Below are 21,994 nucleotides of genomic sequence, written 5' to 3'. Positions count from 1 at the left end.
ACAGATAACACTACTACAGGGAGGAAAACAGAATAGCAATGAATAAATGATATAAAGAAATTATTTTAATTATTATTAGTATATTATTATAGGAATCATAGTAAGTTGCACAAGAGGCCTACTGTGTCCTTTTATGCATTTCCGGCTTCCTTATCGCTACCATTTCTCCCTTCGCCTGCTCGTGTTTTGGGAGTGGTTTCGGCAGACAGGCTGGTACAGGTACAAGCTGGTACAGGTACAAGCTGGCGACGGCATCGGCTGTTTTCATAATCTCTGCAGAAGTTTAAATAAGGACTTATTTCCGGTTTATACTTCTGCAACATGAGCAATGATCGTTCTAAAATTAAGGATAAAGGAAAGATGAAGATACTTTTGTTGCTTCATTTATGCTGTGATTTATTGGCAGGTAAGAAACGGCGATTTTAACAAAATCACATATTTCCTCAGCAGAGGATCTTGCGTTTAAAACTTGCAGCGAATTCTGTAAACACATCGCGCTTCTGAAATTCTGACCATAACCTGCTCCAAGTTAACATTGTGATTTAGACAGGTAGAAAGAGAGCTACTTTAGTGAACTCGGACAAACCTGAAGTTTTTATCCCGGTGTTGTGCCAAAAAGTGATCGCCTGCCAAAAACTGATTGTCCGTATTTAAATTACTATAAATATCGTGTTGCTCTATACCATGTGAAACAAATGTATCCCTCATGAATGATATCAAGTCATCTTGAGGCACAGACAATATTCCCGTAAGAAAGTAGAAGCCGCAATCAGTTTTTGGCAGTGACTTTTATATAGCCTTTATTTATGCAGTTAAAAAAATCTCGTTGACATTAAAAATGTCTTTTTAAGAGTAATCTGTCCAAGACAGCAGAAATATAACAATAATTCCGTAAAAATATTTTAAGTGGACAAAAAGGACCGGGTTGGTTATAATGTAAGGACAATTGTACACGGTAATTAAAAAACTGATCATTTCATATATTTTATAAGTAACCCCTTTGTAAACCCTGTTCACCGAAGTCTATTTACCAACGAACGTAAAGATATTACACATTTAAAAAGCACACGGAAACATTGGAAATCAGTTTTTCGCATCAAGCGATTTTTGGCACAACACCAGAACTGAGTTTTAGTTCCAGTTTTCCATAAGTGTTTAAAAACGTTTTGGCGTACACAGCTTTAAAAGTACATATTTAGAATATATTATTGAAAGTTTCATGTCAGAAATAGCTTATTAAAGCAGCTTTACAACAAAGTTTCTAATTCGTTTACTTTGGATAGATGCTGATGTTGACACGTGCAAAGCAGATCAGCGATACTGGTCCTGTGCCCACATGTTTTTATCAAAATAAAGGTTACACAGTATCGCTGTCAATGAGAATACTCCTATAGCTTGGTCATAATGAATGCATCATATTTCTGATGATGTTTGTATATTTTGTGCTTAATTCCTTAATATTATAAACACTGTTTGTCCTGCAGTGAAACACTCACTGAAGTATTTTGTCTGTGGATCTTCTGGACTCCCAAATGTTCCGGAGTTTATTGGTGTAATGGTGTTTGACGGCATTCAGACAGGTTATTGTGACAGCAGCAATAAGACATTAAAACCACAACTGGACTGGGCAAAGAAAATATTACAAACTAATCCTGAGCAGCTGGAGTGGTACACTCAGAAGTGTTTCGAGGATCAGCCAAATGTCTTCAGAGGCCACATTTTTAGATGGAAGCAGCGTTTCAACCAAAGTGGAGGTGCAGTATTTTCTGTTACGCCTGATCTCAAATCCTGATAAATCATAGACTTGATCAAAACTGAGTGGTTTAAAATGTGCATTTTGCAATACTTTATCTATTAAAAATAACTAGGTTCGTTTTTGGATATACTACGTTTTTCTGCTTTTTATTGTTTGCAAGAGATGAAATATTTATCAGATGACTCCTGCATTGAATCAGTTTTTGACACTTGAATAATATAAAACGCATTACGTTATTATTAAAACACTGACAGACTCAGAGTTATGTTCAAGGCCTGAATCAGGAACATTACATAAACCTCTGAAAATAACCGCACACAGTTTACACTCTTCATCGTCCTTTGCCATCTCTGTTATTTTTCTCTCAGGTGTCCACGTCATACAGAGGATAAGTGGATGTGAATGGGATGAAAACACTGACAGTGTGAACGGAGTGTTGAAGTATGGCTATAACGGAGAAGGCTTTCTTGAATTTGACATGAAGACACTGACGTGGATCGCACTGAAACCAGAGGCTGACATGATCAAACTGAAATGGGATGCTGATCGGAGCAGAATAATAAAGAACAAAGACTTTCTCACTAAGATCTGTGCAGAGTGGCTGAAGATGTATGTGGACAATGGGAAAAGATCCCTGCACAGGACAGGTAGAATCGCACAAGTCACAGTTCCATAGAATCACTTTGTTTATTTTATATTATTATTATTATTATTATTATTATTATTATTATTATTATCATCATTTTTAAAAGCAGAATATTTAGGCTGAGTTTTATTTACTGATTCAGAAGGTAACTCTAAAGGCTGGAATCACACAAAGCTAAGCTGCAACAACATTTTATTGATAATTGCAGTTCAACATTTTCATCAGTAACATCTTCAAACAAGATTTATAAATGACAGAAAAAACTCAAAATTTCCTAATCAGTCCTGCTAGCAAAGTAATGAAAAATAAACAAGTCCAGGTGACCACCTTCTGCACTGGGAATAAGAAGAGAAAGATGAGCTCACCAGTGTTTCCAACTGCCTTCAATACAGAGGAATGCAAAGATTTACAATTTAATTTTGGTAAATTTGAGTGCAAAGTTGAAAAGTTCACGTTTTGCTCAAAAATGTAAAAAAATATGATACCATGCACCTTTATAGTTATACATTAAATCCATGGATACCTGCTATAGCAGCTTTATCCTTTTTTCTACACACTTGTACATTCATAATATATAATTGGTTATTTGCACGAGCAGAGATTCAAAGCAGAGAGGATTAAAACCCAAACACTAAAGAGAAGTGAACTAATAAAACATGAGCTTTGAAAATTGATAAGAACAAGCAGTGTAACTGTCAGGGCTCTGTGTGCGGGCAGGCGGAGAGGAGGATCCAAACGCAGGACTCAGACACTAACTTGAAACTCAAAAAACCTCAGCTTTATTGCTGGTATGAAAACAAAACATGAAGTGAACACGGAATATGGAGACCAGAAACACACAGGCATAATCTGATGGTACGACGCGACACCGAGCACAGGAAAACACAGGGCTAATATACACAGGGTGGTAATCAGCGAATGGGCAACAGGAGTGAGACACAGCTGGGAGAGATCAGGGTTAACGAGACGGGGGGAACCAAGCTGCACACACTAACATAAGACAAAGACTTTGGCAATAAAACAGGAAGCATGAATTACTAAACAAGCATGCAGACTTTACACTGAGAGACAGACAGACAGAGAATGACACATGGAACCTGAACTAAACTAAGCGTGAGATATAACTGAGAACAAATCCTTAAGCACGGATAAACAGAAACTAATAATCATCATCATCACTACGAGAACAAGAAAACAATCCATGAAGCAGAATTAAACCGAAATATAATAAACTCAAAATACTGGGTCCAACGGACCCAGAACCGTGACAGTAACTTAGCAAAGTCCACACAGGTGCTGCAAAAAAAAAGGATGAAAAAGGATCAAAGGTAAAAAAAAAGAAAAGTGACAATTGTCAGAAGAAGAGACAAACCTGTCTCATCCCTCCTCCTCTCCTATGCTTTGAACTTTGACATTTTTTTTAACTTGCATAATAACAACAATTTTTAACAACTGCGTTTTAGGCTTCTTTGCCCTTGCTTTTGTAAACCAAAGAAACACAGAAACATTTCTGTGACCTGTCTGTGAAGGTTCTCAGTCATCCAGGTCATCGTAGTCAAAGGAGCTTGCAAAGAAAAGCGTCTGGACTTCTTTAAGTTACTTGAATACGTTTCACCTCTCATCCGAGAAGCTTCTTCAGTTCTAAGGTCAAATGGTGGAGTCCCAGATATAAACCTAGTGGGAGTATCCCCCCACAGAGGGACAAAAGGACCCCCTGATGATCCTCTAATCGCCTGAGCCAAGGTGTGAAACTGGGTGTGGGTCCCAATCAGCCAGAGTTTCCGGTGAGTTCATTGTGAAACCTGGCCCCACCTTATCATGTGAATTCCTGAGATCAGATGGCCCAGGCGTCTGGGAAGGGATCTCAAAACTGGATTATAGATGGCAGAGAGTTGGTGTCGTAAACCACCGCCTCTGTTCAAAGATGGTCGCTCACAGTGGACATAGATGGCTTCTTTCACTTCTCATGATAAACAGACTCGAGAACTTGTTTGGGATTACTGGTGTTGTTTTAAAATGGTTTATATCATATCTGTCTGAGAGATCTTTTACTGTTTGCATGAATCATGTCACATCAGAATCAACAGTTTTGCCGTGTGGGGTACCTCAGGGATCTGTCCTGGGTCCAATTCTCTTTTTACTTTATGTATTTCCTCTAGGCCAAATTATTAAGCGCTATAAATATATCTCCTATCATCTCTATGCTGACGACATCCAACTATACTGTTCCTTCAAAATGTCTCAGTTTTATAAATTGTCTAATTTAAGTAATTGTCTGACAGAAATCAACAAATGGTTATATGACAATTTTCTCCAACTAAACTCTGATAAAACAGAAACTCTAATTATTGCTCCAGACCATATGGTCCCAGAAATTAGACAGCATATCAGCTTCTTAGACCCTTACGTAAAATCAAGCCTTAGAAATCTCGGTGTCTTATTTGACAGCTCGATGTCGCTCGAGCAGCATTCTAAGCAGCTAGTCCGAAACTGTTTTTATCATTTACGGAATATTTCTAAACTCAGACTAATGGTATCAAAGCTTGAACTTGAGATGATTATTCATGCTTTTATTTCTTCTCGTTTAGACTATTGTAATGGCCTTTTTACTTGTTTTAACAAATCAGCCTTAAATCGTCTTCAGACTGTGCAGAATGCTGCAGCACGTCTCTTAACAGGCACCAAGAGAAGATTGCATATCACTCCAGTCTTGGCCTCCCTTCACTGGTTGCCTGTAAATTTTAGGTTTCAGTTTAAAATTTTAGTTCTAACCTTTAGGGCCCTGCATGGTCAGGCTCCTCAATATTTATCTGACCTGCTGAAATCACATACATCTTCTCGGGCTTTAAGGTCATTAGATCAGAGACTGCTGGTGGTACCACGCACTCGTTTTAAAACTCGTGGTGATCGGGCCTTTCAGACTGTGGCACCACGGTTGTGGAATTCTCTCCCACTGTCTCTTCGCTGCACGGACTCCATTGATTCTTTTAAGAAACAGCTGAAGACATTTTTATTTAGAAAAGCATTTGATTAATTTCTTCTTATGCTGTTTTTATAGTTTTATTGTTTTACATTGTTTTATTTACTGTTATATTGTTTTTATATTCCCATTTTCTGTGTTGTAAAGCACTTTGTGATTTTTATCTGTGAAAAGCGCCATATAAATAAATTTTACTTACTTACTTACTTACTTACTCTTTCAAACCATCTCTCCTCTCTGTCCAAAATGTGAACATTGGCATCCTCGAAAGAGTGTCCTTTATCCTTAAGATGCAGATGGACAGCTGAGTCTTGTCCTGTGGAGGTGGCTCTTCTATGTTGTGCCATGCGCTTGTGAAGTGGCTGTTTGGTCTCTCCAATGTAGAGGTCTGGGCATTCCTCGCTGCACTGTACAGCATACACCACATTGTTAAGTCTATGTTTTGGCGTTTTATCTTTCGGGTGAACCAGTTTTTGTCTGAGCGTGTTGCTGGGTCTGAAATGCACCGGGATGTCATGCTTGGAGAAAACTCTCCTGAGTTTTTCTGATACACCGGCTACATAGGGGATGACAATGTTGTTGCGTCTGTCTTTCTTATCCTCCCTCGCTGGTGTCTGATCTTCTTTTCTGTGCCTCTTTGCTGACTTTAAGAACGCCCATTTAGGATAGCCACACGTTTTGAGTGCTTCCTTTATATGTGTGTGTTCCTTCTTTTTTCCTTCAGGCTTAGAGGGAACATGTTCTGCCTGGTGGTGTAGGGTCCTAATTACTCCAAGTTTGTGTTCCAGAGGGTGATGGGAGTCAAAGAGGAGGTACTGGTCCATGTGTGTGGGCTTCCCGTAAACTTCGATGTTGAGGTTGCCGTTCTCTTCAATGTGCACAGCGAAGTCCAGGAAAGGCAAACAGTTGTCCTTTGTGTCTTCCCTGGTGAACTTGATGTTTGTATCCACAGCGTTAATGTGCGCAGTGAAGGATTCCACTTCTTGTGTCTTGATTTTGACCCATGTGTCGTCTACATATCTGTACCAGTGGCTGGGTACTCTTCCTTTGAAAGAGCCAAGAGTCTTCCTTTCCACTTCCTCCATGTAAAGGTTGGCTACAATAGGTGACACGGGGGAGCCCATGGCACAGCCATGTTTTTGTCTGTAAAAGCCTTCGTTGTATTTGAAATATGTAGTGGTGAGGCAGAGGTCTAACAGTGTGCAAATCTGATCGGGTGTGAAGTTGGTCCTGTCTTCCAAGGAGCTGTCTTCTTGTAGCCGTTTTCTGACAGTCTCCACGGCCTCCGTGGTGGGTATGCAAGTGAAGAGAGAGAGACTACATCAAAGGACACCATGGTTTCATCTGGATCCAGGGTAAGTTTCTGGACCTTGTCGGTGAAGTCGGTGGAGTTCTTGATGTGGTGTGGGGTGTTCCCCACGAGAGGAGCAAGGATGGTAGCAAGGTGTTTAACAATGTTATAAGTGGCTGAGTTTATGCTACTGACTATGGGTCTGAGTGAGAGAGCTTCCTTGTGGATTTTAGGAAGTCCGTAAATGCAGGGTATGGCATCCCCTGGGTAAAGGCGGTGAGGGACAAAAGGGTCCTTTTGTCCCTCTGTGGGGGGTTACTCCCACTAGGTTTATATCTGGGACTCTCCACCATTTGACCTTAGAACTGAAGAAGCTTCTCGGATGAGAGGTGAAACGTCTTCAAGTAACTTAAAGAAGTCCAGACGCTTTTCTTTGCATTTCTGTGACCTAATTTACATTTTTTTAAATGATTACTTTTTACTTTTACGTTAGTAGAAAAATACAGTCAACAGGTGATTTTGCATAATGTAATAACATCTTTCATGGAGTTGTTCCATAGCTTATCTGTGTTTTCCAGGCAGTTCTAATGGTTGTTGCTAATTCACCAACCCCCCTTTTTTTTTAGCTTCACATGCTGTTGAGAACTTTATATGAATGTTATATGTTTTGGTTGAAATAAAATATTTACATGAGCGGAACTAATGATTCTTTTTATTTAGTACTTTCTCTAGTTGAGCATTTAGCTTTATGTGGTACCCAGTGACCATATATCACTGTGTTTGGTTACATTTGGCTTAAAAGTATGTCATAATGCAGCTGCTAGAAAGCTGGGGACGGGCTCGAATTGTTCCAATATGTTCCTATTTAATTTTCTTTTCTTGTTTCCTTTCCTTCTCTGCTTTATTGACTTTACTTCTTTCATCCATTCTCAATCTCTCTTTCCCATCATCCCTCTGTCCAGTTCTTCCCTCAGTATCGCTCCTCCAGAAAACTCCCTCCTCTCCAGTCAGCTGCTATGCTGCAGGTTTCTATCTTGACAAAGCCGTGATGTTCTGGAGAAAAGATGGAGATGAGATTCATGATGGTGTGGAAAAAGGAGATATCCTCCCAAACGATGATGGCACCTTCCAGATTATTGTTGATCTGAATGTTTCATCAGTCAAACCTGAAGACTGGTGGAGATACGAGTGTGTGTTTCAGTTCTTGAGTGGTGAGAACATCATCGTCACCAAACTGAATGAAATAATGATCAGAACCAACTGGAGAGAAAACATACTTAGGACTGGCAGAGGTGAGTGAAGCTCATATGATTCGTTTGCTGATATTGTGGATTGGCTAATGTAATCCTTGAATGTTTTGTCCTGAAGAATAGCTCTTACTATGGGAATAACTAATGGTCAGCCTCACTTTTTTTTTCATCACAGAAGAAAAAAAAAGTTATTTTAATATTTTTTCACTGGTTAAATGCAATCCATTACTGCTCTTAACCTTCTTAAGAAAATATTTTTCAGAATTTGTTTAGACCATGTAAATGACAGTGATTTTTGGAATTTTATATTTCATTTTTTCCCCCAAAATGTCTATTTTTTATTATAATTTATAATAAAAAAATGTCTATAATCCACAAATACGGATTTGGGTACACCTATACTGACTGGGTATTGTGTTAGAAACAAAGGTACAACAAAGGTATGTGTAACCCATGTGAAATACAGGGCTGCAAAATCCCTTTTTGTAATCTAAGGCTATAGCCTGTTATTGTCACAAGGGGGCGCTGTGATGCAGTCTTGTGTTCTGACGACCTTGCGTCTAGTGCGCAGGAAGTATTACCTCTCTCTTCCTGTGAGATCTTCCCTCTGATGGCGGTCAAGTACGTGTCGGAGCGCATGGAAAAAGTATCTTGGTATGCAATACTGCAACCCGGTTAATGAGACCAGATTGTTTTACGTATAAATGCTAATAAGGTACTCTTTTATTAGGCCCCGAACTCTGACCACAAAGGGAATAACGTCTGTCAAGTTATTTGTGTCTGAAAATCCCGGTGAGTCACGTGCTTTCGTTAGCTACCTGTTAAGTTAGATAATGTATTTCACTAGCCGATTCAGCTCAGAAACCTTTGAACAAAAACCAATCGGGAGCTATGAGAATCTGGCGTGTTGTTTCACTTCTCCTGTTGTTCTTTACAGTGTGTTATAAGTGTTGAATGCTTTGAGCTAAACGATGCCGATGCTAGATGCGATGCGATGCTAGCTGCTAATAGCTGTTAGCCACCCCACCCCGCTGAAGCCATATTCCGATCGGGGAGGTATTCAAGTAGAAGCAATAGCTCTGTTTATATTAGAATGGTTATGTCTTAATAGATATGAGCATATTTCAAGTTTAATAGTATTTGCACTGAATTAAGTTACATTTTCTTGTAAGCCTTAAGGATGAATGTCACTTTCATTGCTATGACTGTTTACATTACTGTTTAAGCTGCTGATGTTCTTTGTTGTGATATAATTTTGATAAAATTGTTGATACTGGTACAAACAAGTTACTGTAACTCTTGTAACTTGGTAAAGCTAAAGAGAATGCCATTTGTGATTAATACATTTGGAAAAGAAGTTAATGAGCTCATGTTAAGAACACAAAATGGGAAAAGAAATTGATTGTTCTGCACTGTTTGTGTAGATTGGTTTTTTTGAACTACTAGAAGGATTCTGGAGAACCACTGACGGCGAGAACAGCCCAAATGAGATCCTGGATGATCGTGAAATGGTGTGGCCAGCCATGCGATCGGATTGTGGGATTTGCCTGAGAAACTGATTCAAGCAACCCTGGATTACAGATAAGCCCTATGCACTACTTTTCCTACCCGGATAATAGGGTTTGCACACTGACAATTCCCCTACAGTACACCTGTTTGGGTTTTCAACGACTTTAAAGGACAATTCAGACTGGACAATTCAAACTTCACAACAGGAACACTTTAATCTGTTTCATTCATTCCCAAGAGCTCTGATACTGTTCAGTATAAATCTTCCATTTAAATGTCTTTATTTTGTTTTGTTTTACATGTATTCACCTTTAAAATGCACTATTAGTGTGCAATTTGGGTTATTGTGTTGTATATGTATATAAATGGTACTGAGGCAATAAAGGTCCCAGTTATTCACTTCCAAGCCAACTCCTTTTGTGAGTCCCCAAAACAAAACCTCCTCCTGAACCTAGAAAGATGTCTAGGGTCTCTATTTGACGTGAGAGTGTACTGGTCCTGAGTAGAGGCGCTACACAAAACGTGGCGAGCCAGCCAGGAGGTTTAATTCCTTTTATTTTGGAAGTTGAGCAACTGGTGCTTTCATGCCTTTTGGGTCAAATCATTACAATTGTCCATGACATTCTGGGTTGGAGCAATAAGACAACATGGATGTAATCCAAAGTGAAGGTGTCAAAGTACCTAACTCTGTCCTAGTAGGAGGGTTAACAGGCGATGAGGTTGACAATGAGGTTATTGATTACTTAGGGCAGTTTGGTTCTATTGGAAGAGTAATCAAAGTAACTAGCACAGAGGCACAGTTTAAAAACACAGCCATTGTGGAGTTCCAATCAGGTGAACCAGTCCAGTTCCTTAAGGATAGCTTGCCTTGCAAAAGACAAAGCCGTAACCCAAGTGTTGTCCATCATATCCAGCTTCTGTCTGCGCTGTATGCTGCAGACAGGGGTTCATGTTTAACCCATTCTTACCTAACTGAACTGAAAGGGCTTGCTAAACTGAGTGGTGCAGATTTTGAGAAGGTTTTACTAGATGAGCTGGCCAGAATGAAGAAGTCCACTGAGAGTGATCCCGCAGTTGGACCAAATGTAACAGTGCCTAATCAGAATCTGCAGCTCACTAGTGACACAGACCAAGATGAGCCAGCCATCATAGAGCATCAAAGTTCTCTTAAACTGGGCAGTGATTTAACCCACTTGCCTGAGCATGACTCTCACTCATCCTCTCCAAGTGTAGAAGTGACTCCCTCGCACAGAAAAACCACTATCTACTTACCACCTGAACAGCTCACTACACCTGAAGTACAGAGAGTAGTAGTTGAGCATGTTATTAAGAACAATGAAATGCCTTCTCAAGGTCATGCAAAGCTCAGGCCCTTCTCGGGGAAAACCCCTTGCTCTACTTTCGAAGCTGATTATGATACGTGGCGCAACAATGTTGAATTCCACCTCATAGATTGTACCATATCTGACAAACATATGGTAAGGAAAATAGTTGAGAGCCTTCTTCCACCAGCTGCTAACATTGTAAAGCACCTTGGTCATAACGCTTCTCCCCATGACTATCTCAGCCTTCTTGACTCAGCGTATGGTACTGTTGATGATGGGGATGAGCTTTTTGCCAAATTCCTGAGCACAAACCAGAACTCAGGTGAAAAGCCTTCTGCCTATTTACAGCGGTTGCAGATAACCCTGAGTAAAGTCATTAAAAGAGGTGGCATCACTACAAATGATTCAGATCGCCAACTGCTTAAACAGTTTTGTAGAGGTTGCTGGAACAACAGCTTGATCACAACCTTGCAGCTTGAGCAGAAGAAGGACAAGCCACCTTCATTTCCAGAGTTGCTCCTCATGCTACGTACTGAGGAGGACCGGCAAGCGGCAAAGTCCAGCCGAATGAAACAGCACTTAGGCATTTCTAAACCTAAGGCACATTTGAACTCCCTTGAAGTAGGAGAGTATGTCACTGATGATACAGACGTATCAGCTGTTAATGATAGGCTAGTGCCTTTTGATGCACATAAGTTAGAAAGGAAACTTGCAAAGCTACAAGCCCAAGTGGCTTCACTGAAAGCATCAGCTATTGACAGTTCAAGCCAGAACTCTGACAAGCCAAATAAGAAAACCAAACCTAAGTTCAAGATTCTTCCTAAAGAGAAATCTGACCCAAGTGAGACTAAGCCCACTAAGAAGCCACGCCCATGGTACTGCTTCAGGTGCGGCGAGGATGGTCATATTGCTCCCTCTTGCAGCAATGAACCAAACCCTGAACTAGTTGAAATGAAACGTAAGGAGTTCAACCAAAAACTACAAGTCTGGGAGGAACAGAATATGTCAGCTTTAAACTAAAATCAGTTTCTGGGGAGGGACTACCAGGAACTGAAAGTAATCATGAACGTCCCAAACCGGAGCCTCAGAGCAAAGTATCTTCTCTCTCTCGTGCAGCACGACCCCAGATTAGGTTACCCAAGGGACTTGTAGGACAGAAATGTACAGCAAATGTTACCGTGTCGGGAGTCAATTGCAGTTGTCTCCTTGACACTGGGTCTCAAGTGACCACAGTGTCCGCTTCATTTTACAACACCAATCTTTCAGAACATCCCATTCAGCCTATCAGTGGCCTGGATGTTGAGGCTGCTAGTGGCCAAAATGTTCCTTACTTGGGATACATACCCATCAGCCTTAAGTTTCCAAAAAGCTTTATTGAAACTGAGCCTGAGGTTTCTAGCCTTGCTTTAGTAGTACCTGACTTACGCTCTAACTGTGACTTGCCTGTGCTGATTGGGACAAATGCACTTGATGTTCTGTACGACGAATATTGTCAAGGTAAAGATCCCAATGATTTGTCGTCGGTCTATGGCTACAGGCAGATCCTCCGTACACTCAAGGTCAGGAGAGAGATAAACCTAGCCGGAAACGATGGCTTTGTAACTCTTAAGGGCAAGGTGCAACACGTAGTACCAGCTCAAGGGAGGGTCCTCCTTGAAGGCTGTGTCAGATCCAGCAGTGCTGGTGAATGTGCCATTGTTGAACAGCCAACGACATCCACCTTACCAGGGGGAATTTTTGTGGAGTGCTGTCTTGTCACTTTGCCCAAGAAGCATCCTCATAGGTTACCTATATGGGTGAGAAATGAAACTGAGCATGACGTAACACTGCCTTCTAGATGTGTCATTGCAGAGCTCCATAGTCCTGCAAAGATATATGAAGAATCACCCATTTCAACCAAAAATGATGACACTGTGAAATGTTGTAATGTTACTGCACAGCCAGTTGATGAACCTGCTCACCCAGATTTGACATTTGACTTTGGCAATTCTCCCCTCCCGCAGGAGTGGAAAGAGAGGGTTACCCAGCGTCTAAGTGCCTATGCTGATGTTTTTGCCCAGCATGATTTGGATCTTGGACATGTATCTAAAGTCACACATCACATAAACTTAAAGGACGAAGCACCCTTTAAGCAAAAGTCCAGGCCAATCCACCCAAATGATTATGAAGCTGTGAGGAAGCACTTGCAAGCACTCCTTGATGCAGGAGTAATCCGTGAATCAGAGTCCCCTTATGCTTCACCGATTGTGGTGGTTAAAAAGAAGAATGGAGAGGTCCGTCTTTGTATTGATTATCGTAAGCTCAATGCGTTAACAATACGAGATGCGTACGCACTTCCAAACCTTGAAGAGGCTTTCTCAGCCCTTGCTGGATCCAAATGGTTTTCAGTAATGGATCTCAAGTCTGGTTATTACCAGATTGAGATGGAGGAATGTGATAAGCCCAAGACAGCTTTTGTGTGCCCCTTGGGATTTTACGAGTTTAACCGTATGCCCCAGGGGATCACCAACGCTCCCAGCACCTTCCAGCGCTTAATGGAACGGTGTATGGGCAGCCTCAATCTGAAAGAAGTTCTGGTGTTCATAGATGACATCATCGTGTTCTCCAGCACTTTGGAGGAACATGAAACCAGGCTTCTACGTGTCCTTCAGCAACTGAGAGAATATGGGTTGAAACTTTCTCCCAAAAAGTGCTCCTTCTTCCAAAGTTCTGTGCGATACCTAGGACACATCGTGTCTACCAAAGGTGTAGAGACCGATCCTGAGAAGGTCAGAGCTCTCAAAACCTGGCCAAGACCCCAGACGCTCAGTGACCTCAAGTCTTTCCTAGGCTTTGCAGGGTACTATCGACGGTTTGTGAAGGACTATTCAAAAATTGTCAAACCCCTGAATGATCTTACCAAAGGCTACCCACCATACAGGAAGGGCAGAAAGGTGACACCCGGTCCTAGCGGATACTTGAACCCTAAAGAGCCTCTTTCCAGCCGTTGGACACCTGCTTGTCAGGAAGCTTTTGAGGTAATCATAGAGAAACTGACATCAGCTCCAGTGCTTGGATATGCTAACCCAAAATTACCATACGTCCTCCATACTGATGCGAGCACCTCTGGGTTAGGGGCAGCCTTGTATCAAGAACAGGATGGTGAAGTGAGGGTTATTGCCTACGCAAGTAGAGGACTTTCACCCAGTGAAAAGCGGTATCCAGCTCATAAACTGGAATTTCTTGCATTAAAGTGGTCCATTGTAGAGAAGTTCCAAGATTATCTCTACGGGAACACATTCACGGTTTTAACGGACAACAACCCATTGACCTATGTTTTGAAGTCAGCCAAGCTCGATGCTGCCAGCTACCGCTGGTTGGCCGCTCTCTCCACCTTCGACTTTAATATTAAGTATCGTGCTGGTAAGAGCAATCAAGATGCAGATGGCCTCTCTAGGCGGCCACATGATACTGTGGATGATGACTATGCTTCTCTTGAAGAAAAAGAGCGAATGAAACAATTCGCTTCCCATCATCTCTCTTCATCTCCCAACAGACAAGATGTGACAGCTGACACATTCAGTGTCTTGTGCCACCGTCATCTCTTAGGTGAATCTGACAATAGCCTACCTTCTATCACTTTGGTAGAGTCCCTTGCTCTACATACCGATGCGGTGCCAGACGTCTACGCAGATGATGGAACATTAGGTTGTTCTGTCATACCTACCTATAGTGAGGTAGAACTCCAACAGCATCAGAGGTCTGACCCAATTATTGGGTATGTGGTCAACATGTTAGAAAATGGAGGTGAAGCAAATTCCAATCCTAACTCTGCATCCTTAGAGCTTAAACTAATGCTCAAAGAGTGGAAACGTTTGGAACTGAAAAATGGTCTCCTCTACAGAACCCGCAAATCAGGTGAAAATGTCACCTTTCAGCTTGTCGTCCCTGAGTCTTTAAGGTCCACCATTCTCACTTGCCTTCATGACGACATGGGGCATATGGGTTTGGAAAGAACCCTCGACTTGGTTAGGTCAAGATTTTATTGGCCTAAAATGGCAACTGATGTAGAGAGAAAGATTAAGTCTTGCGGACGTTGTGTTAGAAGAAAGACTCTTCCTGAAAGAGCAGCACCTCTTGTGAGTATCCAAACAACCCGTCCCATGGAACTGGTATGCATGGACTATTTATCCTTGGAGCCTGACAGTCACAACACCAAAGACATTCTGGTCATAACTGATCATTTCACCAAATACGCTGTTGCTATGCCAACAAAAGACCAAAAGGCTACAACAGTTGCGAAGTGTCTTTGGGAGCAGTTTCTGGTGCATTATGGTTTTCCTGAGCGCCTGCTTAGTGATCAGGGCAGGGATTTTGAGTCCCAACTCATTAAAGAGCTCTGTGCCCTAGCTGGTATCACGAAGGTGCGCACCAGTCCTTATCATCCACGGGGAAACCCAGTTGAACGGTTCAACCGAACTCTTCTTGGCATGTTAGGAACTCTACAAGACAAAGAGAAAACTCATTGGCGCGATTATGTGAAACCACTAACTCACGCCTATAATTGCACCAAGAACGAGACCACTGGGTTTAGCCCATACGAGTTAATGTTTGGTCGCCAGCCGAGGCTTCCCGTGGATATTGCATTCTGCCTGCCAGTTAAAGATGGCTCTCCTACATCTCACTCTCAGTATGTGAGAGCTCTGAAGGCTCGCCTTCAAGAGAGCTATCAGATCGCTGCCAAAAACTCTCAGAAGGTTGCTGAACGGAATAAACGCCGTTTTGACAAAACTGTCAGGGAGTCAACTTTGGAGAAAGGTGATCAAGTGCTAGTGCGGAACCTGCGACTTCGGAATAAACACAAACTTGCAGATAAGTGGGAGTCAACCATGTACAGAGTGGTGGAAAAGATGGTAGACCTACCTGTGTATGTTGTACAGCCTATGAATGGAGATGGTCCTATTCGAACTCTTCACAGGGATCTCTTACTCCCTTGTGGTGACTTATCTGAAGCTGAGGAAGTTGACCAGGTCAAGCCAAAGAGTTGCAGGCCAAGAACGAGGCGCAGTCAGCCTCTGTTACTGGAGGAGCAATCAGAATCTGAAGACGACTCACCTGTCTATCCTAGGCAGTCTTCTGTCATTCCTGGAAAGTTGGTTCAGGTGTTTGAAATCCCGAAGAGACGACAGCAAACCGGAAAAACAGTACCGGAGGGTAGTTGTATACCAGCTACGCCAGCAGACTGTGTAAACCCTCAGCCTCAGAATGAGCCTTGCAGAGGCAGCTCCCCTTTGCTGCCTGCAGAGCCTGTAGGGGTACCTCCTGAAGTAGCTGAAGGAGAGGAGCCAGATGTTGTGGCTGAGCAACACCCTACTGAAGACGATGTAACTTTACCAACTATGACTAATCAAAAATCAGCTGTGGCCGAAGACAGCATTGATGTACCGTCCATTGATGTAGAGGCTCCTATAGCTACGGAAACCATTGATCTGAACCCACAAACCCCTGAGGTAGCTCTGGAGCATAAGGAAACTGTTGACAGTGGAGAAAAAAATGACCATGTTCGTAAGTCAGAAAGGACACGTCGACCACCAAGGCGCTTCCATTATCCTGAGTTGGGAAATCCCTTAATTTCCTTTGCGCAGAGCCTCATAGAGAGCTTTAACCAAGCACTTTATACAATAGGTGACTATGAGAGTTCATCTGTAGACCACAGCGTGACGCATGAAGGGGCTCATGCTGGGTCAAAGGGGGAGGGTGTAACCCATGTGAAATACAGGGCTGCAAAATCCCTTTTTGTAATCTAAGGCTATAGCCTGTTATTGTCACAAGGGGGCGCTGTGATGCAGTCTTGTGTTCTGACGACCTTGCGTCTAGTGCGCAGGAAGTATTACCTCTCTCTTCCTGTGAGATCTTCCCTCTGATGGCGGTCAAGTACGTGTCGGAGCGCATGGAAAAAGTATCTTGGTATGCAATACTGCAACCCGGTTAATGAGACCAGATTGTTTTACGTATAAATGCTAATAAGGTACTCTTTTATTAGGCCCCGAACTCTGACCACAAAGGGAATAACGTCTGTCAAGTTATTTGTGTCTGAAAATCCCGGTGAGTCACGTGCTTTCGTTAGCTACCTGTTAAGTTAGATAATGTATTTCACTAGCCGATTCAGCTCAGAAACCTTTGAACAAAAACCAATCGGGAGCTATGAGAATCTGGCGTGTTGTTTCACTTCTCCTGTTGTTCTTTACAGTGTGTTATAAGTGTTGAATGCTTTGAGCTAAACGATGCCGATGCTAGATGCGATGCGATGCTAGCTGCTAATAGCTGTTAGCCACCCCACCCCGCTGAAGCCATATTCCGATCGGGGAGGTATTCAAGTAGAAGCAATAGCTCTGTTTATATTAGAATGGTTATGTCTTAATAGATATGAGCATATTTCAAGTTTAATAGTATTTGCACTGAATTAAGTTACATTTTCTTGTAAGCCTTAAGGATGAATGTCACTTTCATTGCTATGACTGTTTACATTACTGTTTAAGCTGCTGATGTTCTTTGTTGTGATATAATTTTGATAAAATTGTTGATACTGGTACAAACAAGTTACTGTAACTCTTGTAACTTGGTAAAGCTAAAGAGAATGCCATTTGTGATTAATACATTTGGAAAAGAAGTTAATGAGCTCATGTTAAGAACACAAAATGGGAAAAGAAATTGATTGTTCTGCACTGTTTGTGTAGATTGGTTTTTTTGAACTACTAGAAGGATTCTGGAGAACCACTGACGGCGAGAACAGCCCAAATGAGATCCTGGATGATCGTGAAATGGTGTGGCCAGCCATGCGATCGGATTGTGGGATTTGCCTGAGAAACTGATTCAAGCAACCCTGGATTACAGATAAGCCCTATGCACTACTTTTCCTACCCGGATAATAGGGTTTGCACACTGACAATTCCCCTACAGTACACCTGTTTGGGTTTTCAACGACTTTAAAGGACAATTCAGACTGGACAATTCAAACTTCACAACAGGAACACTTTAATCTGTTTCATTCATTCCCAAGAGCTCTGATACTGTTCAGTATAAATCTTCCATTTAAATGTCTTTATTTTGTTTTGTTTTACATGTATTCACCTTTAAAATGCACTATTAGTGTGCAATTTGGGTTATTGTGTTGTATATGTATATAAATGGTACTGAGGCAATAAAGGTCCCAGTTATTCACTTCCAAGCCAACTCCTTTTGTGAGTCCCCAAAACAAAACCTCCTCCTGAACCTAGAAAGATGTCTAGGGTCTCTATTTGACGTGAGAGTGTACTGGTCCTGAGTAGAGGCGCTACATATGCAACATTGCTGACTCTGAATTCAGAAATACCTCGACTTCACCTAACACCTAACTTCAGAGCTGGGCCCTAATGTATGGCCCCGACTTTGGAACACAGGGCATGCTGCTAATGAGATGCTGGATAACAATAATGTCTCAGAGACATAATGTCTCAACTGACTGGCTCCAGGTGAGCATGGAGCCAGTCAGTTGTATTAGTTACTTCATCCTACAGGCATTGTCATACACCAGGAGGAACCCAGGATACACTGCAGTAGTGTAGGGTCTGACAAACAGGGAGGCAAACAACATGGATATGCCTCCCCAGACCTGCACAGATCCACCAACAAACTGGCCACGAGGACAGTATTACAGACAGCATAATGTTCTCCACAGCTTCTCCAGACCCTTTCATGTCTGACACATTTGCTCAGAGTCAGCCTGTTCTCATTTGTCAAAATCACAGGGTGGACCTACTGATTCTGGTATTCTGGTAAATGCCATTCAGGCTCTGCAGTGCCGCACAGTGAGCACAGGACCCATTAGAGGATGTTAGACCCTTATAAAGTCCCCATGAAGTCTCTTTGTGATGTTTTGTCACAGACATTCACACCAGTGGACTGAAATGGTAAATGGACTGATTCTTATATAGTGCTTTTCTACTCTCCCAGAGTACTGAAAGCTGTATACATTCACCCATTCCCTTCTAAACACAAGTGCAAATTAAACTACATTCACACACATTCACACTCCGATGAATGCAACTTGGGGTTAGTATCTTGCCCAAGGATATTTGGCATGCAGACTGGGGAAGCCAAGGATCGAACCACCAACCTTCCGATCAGTAGCTGATCTGCCCCATGAGCCACAGCTGCCTGCTGGAGGTTATTTTATAGGGCTCATCCTGCTTCTCTTTGTACAAAGCTAAGGATGCAAAAACAAAAACATGCAAATGTACATGCAGTGTGTTTTTGTTTTTTTGTTTTTTTGTTTTTTTATCTGTCAGAAGGTTCAATAAAGTCAAAGGAGCTTGCAAAGAAGAGCGACCATTTTTGAACAGAGGCGGGGGTTTACGACACCAACTTTCTGCCATCTATAATCCAGTTTTGAGATCCCTCCCCAGACGCCTTAACGCCCACTTACATCCTGGGCCATCTGACCTCAGGAATTCGCATGATAAGGTGGGGCCAGGTTTCACAATGAGCTCACCCAAAACCCTGGCTGATTGGGACCCACACCCATTTTCACACCTTGGCTCAGGCGATTAGAGGATTTCTTTGGGGGGAAACTCCCACTGGGTTTAAATCTGGGACTCTCCACCATTTGACCTTAGAACTGAAGAAGCTTCTCGGATGAGAGGTGAAACGTCTTCAAGCAACTTAAAGAAGTCCAGACGCTTTTCTTTGCAAGCTCCTTTGACTACGATGACCTGGATGACTGAGAACCTTCACAGACAAGGTTCAATAAACACTTCAATTAATGGATCAGGCTTTACATGTTTACAAACCTTCTATATCCCTGTAGAGCTCTCCTGGAGTAACTGACTAGCAGGCTGGTAAAACTGTTATTCCAGCTTATGTGTGTGGGGGGCATTGATGTGCATGCAACTTCAAAAAGCTGTGAGTTAACTTTCAAAAGGTTCTGTGTTTTTGTGTAATATCACTACTGATTTTCCTAAGTTCTGCCTCTGACCTGCCCTCCTTACAATAATAATTAAAAAGACTAAAACTGAAACACAGCATTTTTCAAACAATAAAAAGTAAACTGAAATATGAAAATAAACTCTGCAAACGTAATGAAACTGAACAGAGTTAGTAAATAAACAAAAATGGAAACTAATTAGAAAATACAAAACTAATAACTCTGGTAGCATCCAGGTGTTGCCTCATTCTGCCAGCAGTGAGGCTGACCCTAGCTGAATGCAAAAACTTGGATAAGGAGGAAACACTCCTGTTTGCCCCTCTACGGCACCTGTTGTTCATTTCATTACCATCAAAGCAGCTGAAACTGAATAACACCCATCTCCGCTGCTTAAATGACCACATCAGAGGGTCAGAGGGCCCGGTGGCGCCAGTGTCCGGCAGCCTCGCTTCTGTCAGTGCGCCCCAGGGCAGCTGTGGCTAAAATGTAGCTGCCATCACCAGTGTGTTGATGTGTGAATGGGTGAATGACTGAATGTAGTGTAAAGCGCTTTGGGGTCCTTAGGGACTGAGTAAAGCGCTATACAAATGCAGGCCATTTACCAATTTACATCAATATCTCAGAAGTTTAACTGACTTGATGCTCTGATTAAAAAATGTTCACTTCCCTTCAACAATTAAGCCTGTGAATTATAGATTAACCAGATGAATACCGCAGGATGAGTGGATTTTCTTTCTATTCTAACATCTTTCCTTTTATCCTGTTTATTTGATTTTTTAATTTGTTTTTTATGAGCAGAGGACCCCTCTGATATGACAGTTCCCATCATTCCTGCAGTAGTTGTTTTTGTTCTCATCATCATTGCTGCTGCTGGATTTGCTGTTTACAAAAAGAAGAAAGGTGAGAGATTCAGAAGCAACAGTGCAAAGCTCAGTTACATTATTTCTGTATTACTGTCTATATTAAAGATGGTTATCCTGAATTTATGTAAAAGAGTGGGATTGTGTTTTTTTTTCAGTTTCAGAGAGGCGACCTACATCATGTAAGTACGACTTTATTGTTTGTTATTTGTATTTTCCGCTTTGATCTGACAGTTTGGATTTAAAACATTATTTGTGTAACCGATATATTTTTTCTTTGGCTTTAACAGCTCCTGACAACAATGCTGAACAGATTCAACTGAATCAGGTTAAATAGACAAACGCAGGACTCTGCACTCTCCAGTTAAATAAGAATAAAGTTGTTTTTTTAATTTTGTTATATGAACTTGACTTTTGTTTACTTTTTAATTGTTTTATTTAAAAAAAAGAATGTTAAAATGTTTACAATGCATTTAGGCATTTTCATTTTTGTCTATGAGTCTCTGTATCATTACAGCTAAAACTGTTTTGTTCTATTCTAAGCTTTTGTAGGGACAACAAATTTGTTAGAGTGGTTCTGTCTTTCTATTTCTGTTTCTTTAGAAACTTCAAAGCTTCATTTCCTATTGGTTGTTGTGTTTTAAATGTGAGATTCTGTGTCATGTGATACCAGTGATATGTTTCTCAGAACATTTTGATTTATCAAAACTGTTAAAGCTGCTCTCTATGTTTGAGTGCAGTCAGTGAAAAGAAATCCAAAAAAAGAGATTTTTGTGTGTAGTTTCATATATTGTCCTCTGTTTTTATTATATTTGATTTAAGTTTTGTTATTAAATATGTTTTGTCATATTAAAGTTATCCGTTTAAGCTTCAGTCTGTTTAACTTTATGGACATTTTGTTTGTTTGAATGTTTGTTTGTGTTTCATGGGAAAAAGAAAAAAAAGAATCTCATATTTTATTTAGATTTTTTGGAATTGATTTTCTCAGCTACATAAACAGGATCTATCTTATGTATTATAATTATTGATGTCAAAATAAAATCCAAATAAGTAAAGTCCAACAGAGGGAAGAGTGTGCCGTTCTTACAATTATAGATGATTTATTTTCTCAAACTTCTCAAGAAGCGGCAACAACATCAGTAAATTATGGAGACTGCAATGTGTCATTCATTCTGTTGGTCCCTAATGTGCAAACTAGGGTAATATTTAGGAAGACAAGTGAAAAATAAAATCAATTTATAGAAAACAAAATACTGTATTTACAAGGTCACACAATATTAGAATATCAGTTACTCAATATGCCAATAATTTTTCAAAGACAAAAATTATAATCCAGTTGGCTGGAAACAAATATTAATAAATAACATGATTAATAATTATTACATAAATTATACAGTGAATAAAAAAATAAATGAAAGAACTAGTTGCCTTCGTTT

General features: G+C 41.1%; 1 protein-coding gene across 1 annotated transcript; it reads left to right on the top strand.

Annotated features, from left to right (window-relative positions):
* The first annotated feature begins 231 nt into the window (after positions 1–231).
* LOC106675763 (major histocompatibility complex class I-related protein 1) lies at positions 232–21,414 on the top strand. The gene is made up of 7 exons (XM_076879329.1): positions 232–406; positions 1,485–1,754; positions 2,125–2,403; positions 7,636–7,965; positions 20,497–20,598; positions 20,717–20,740; positions 20,849–21,414. Exons 1-7 carry the CDS (start codon positions 322–324, stop codon positions 20,893–20,895), a joined length of 1,137 nt encoding a protein of 378 aa, XP_076735444.1. The 5' UTR covers positions 232–321; the 3' UTR covers positions 20,896–21,414.
* The last annotated feature ends 580 nt before the right edge of the window (positions 21,415–21,994 follow it).

Source organism: Maylandia zebra, linkage group LG22 (genome assembly GCF_041146795.1).
Source record: "Maylandia zebra isolate NMK-2024a linkage group LG22, Mzebra_GT3a, whole genome shotgun sequence".
NCBI classification, from domain to species: domain Eukaryota; kingdom Metazoa; phylum Chordata; class Actinopteri; order Cichliformes; family Cichlidae; genus Maylandia; species Maylandia zebra.
The sequence above is the reverse complement of the archived record's forward strand: the minus strand, read 5'-3'. Positions and strand labels throughout refer to the sequence as shown.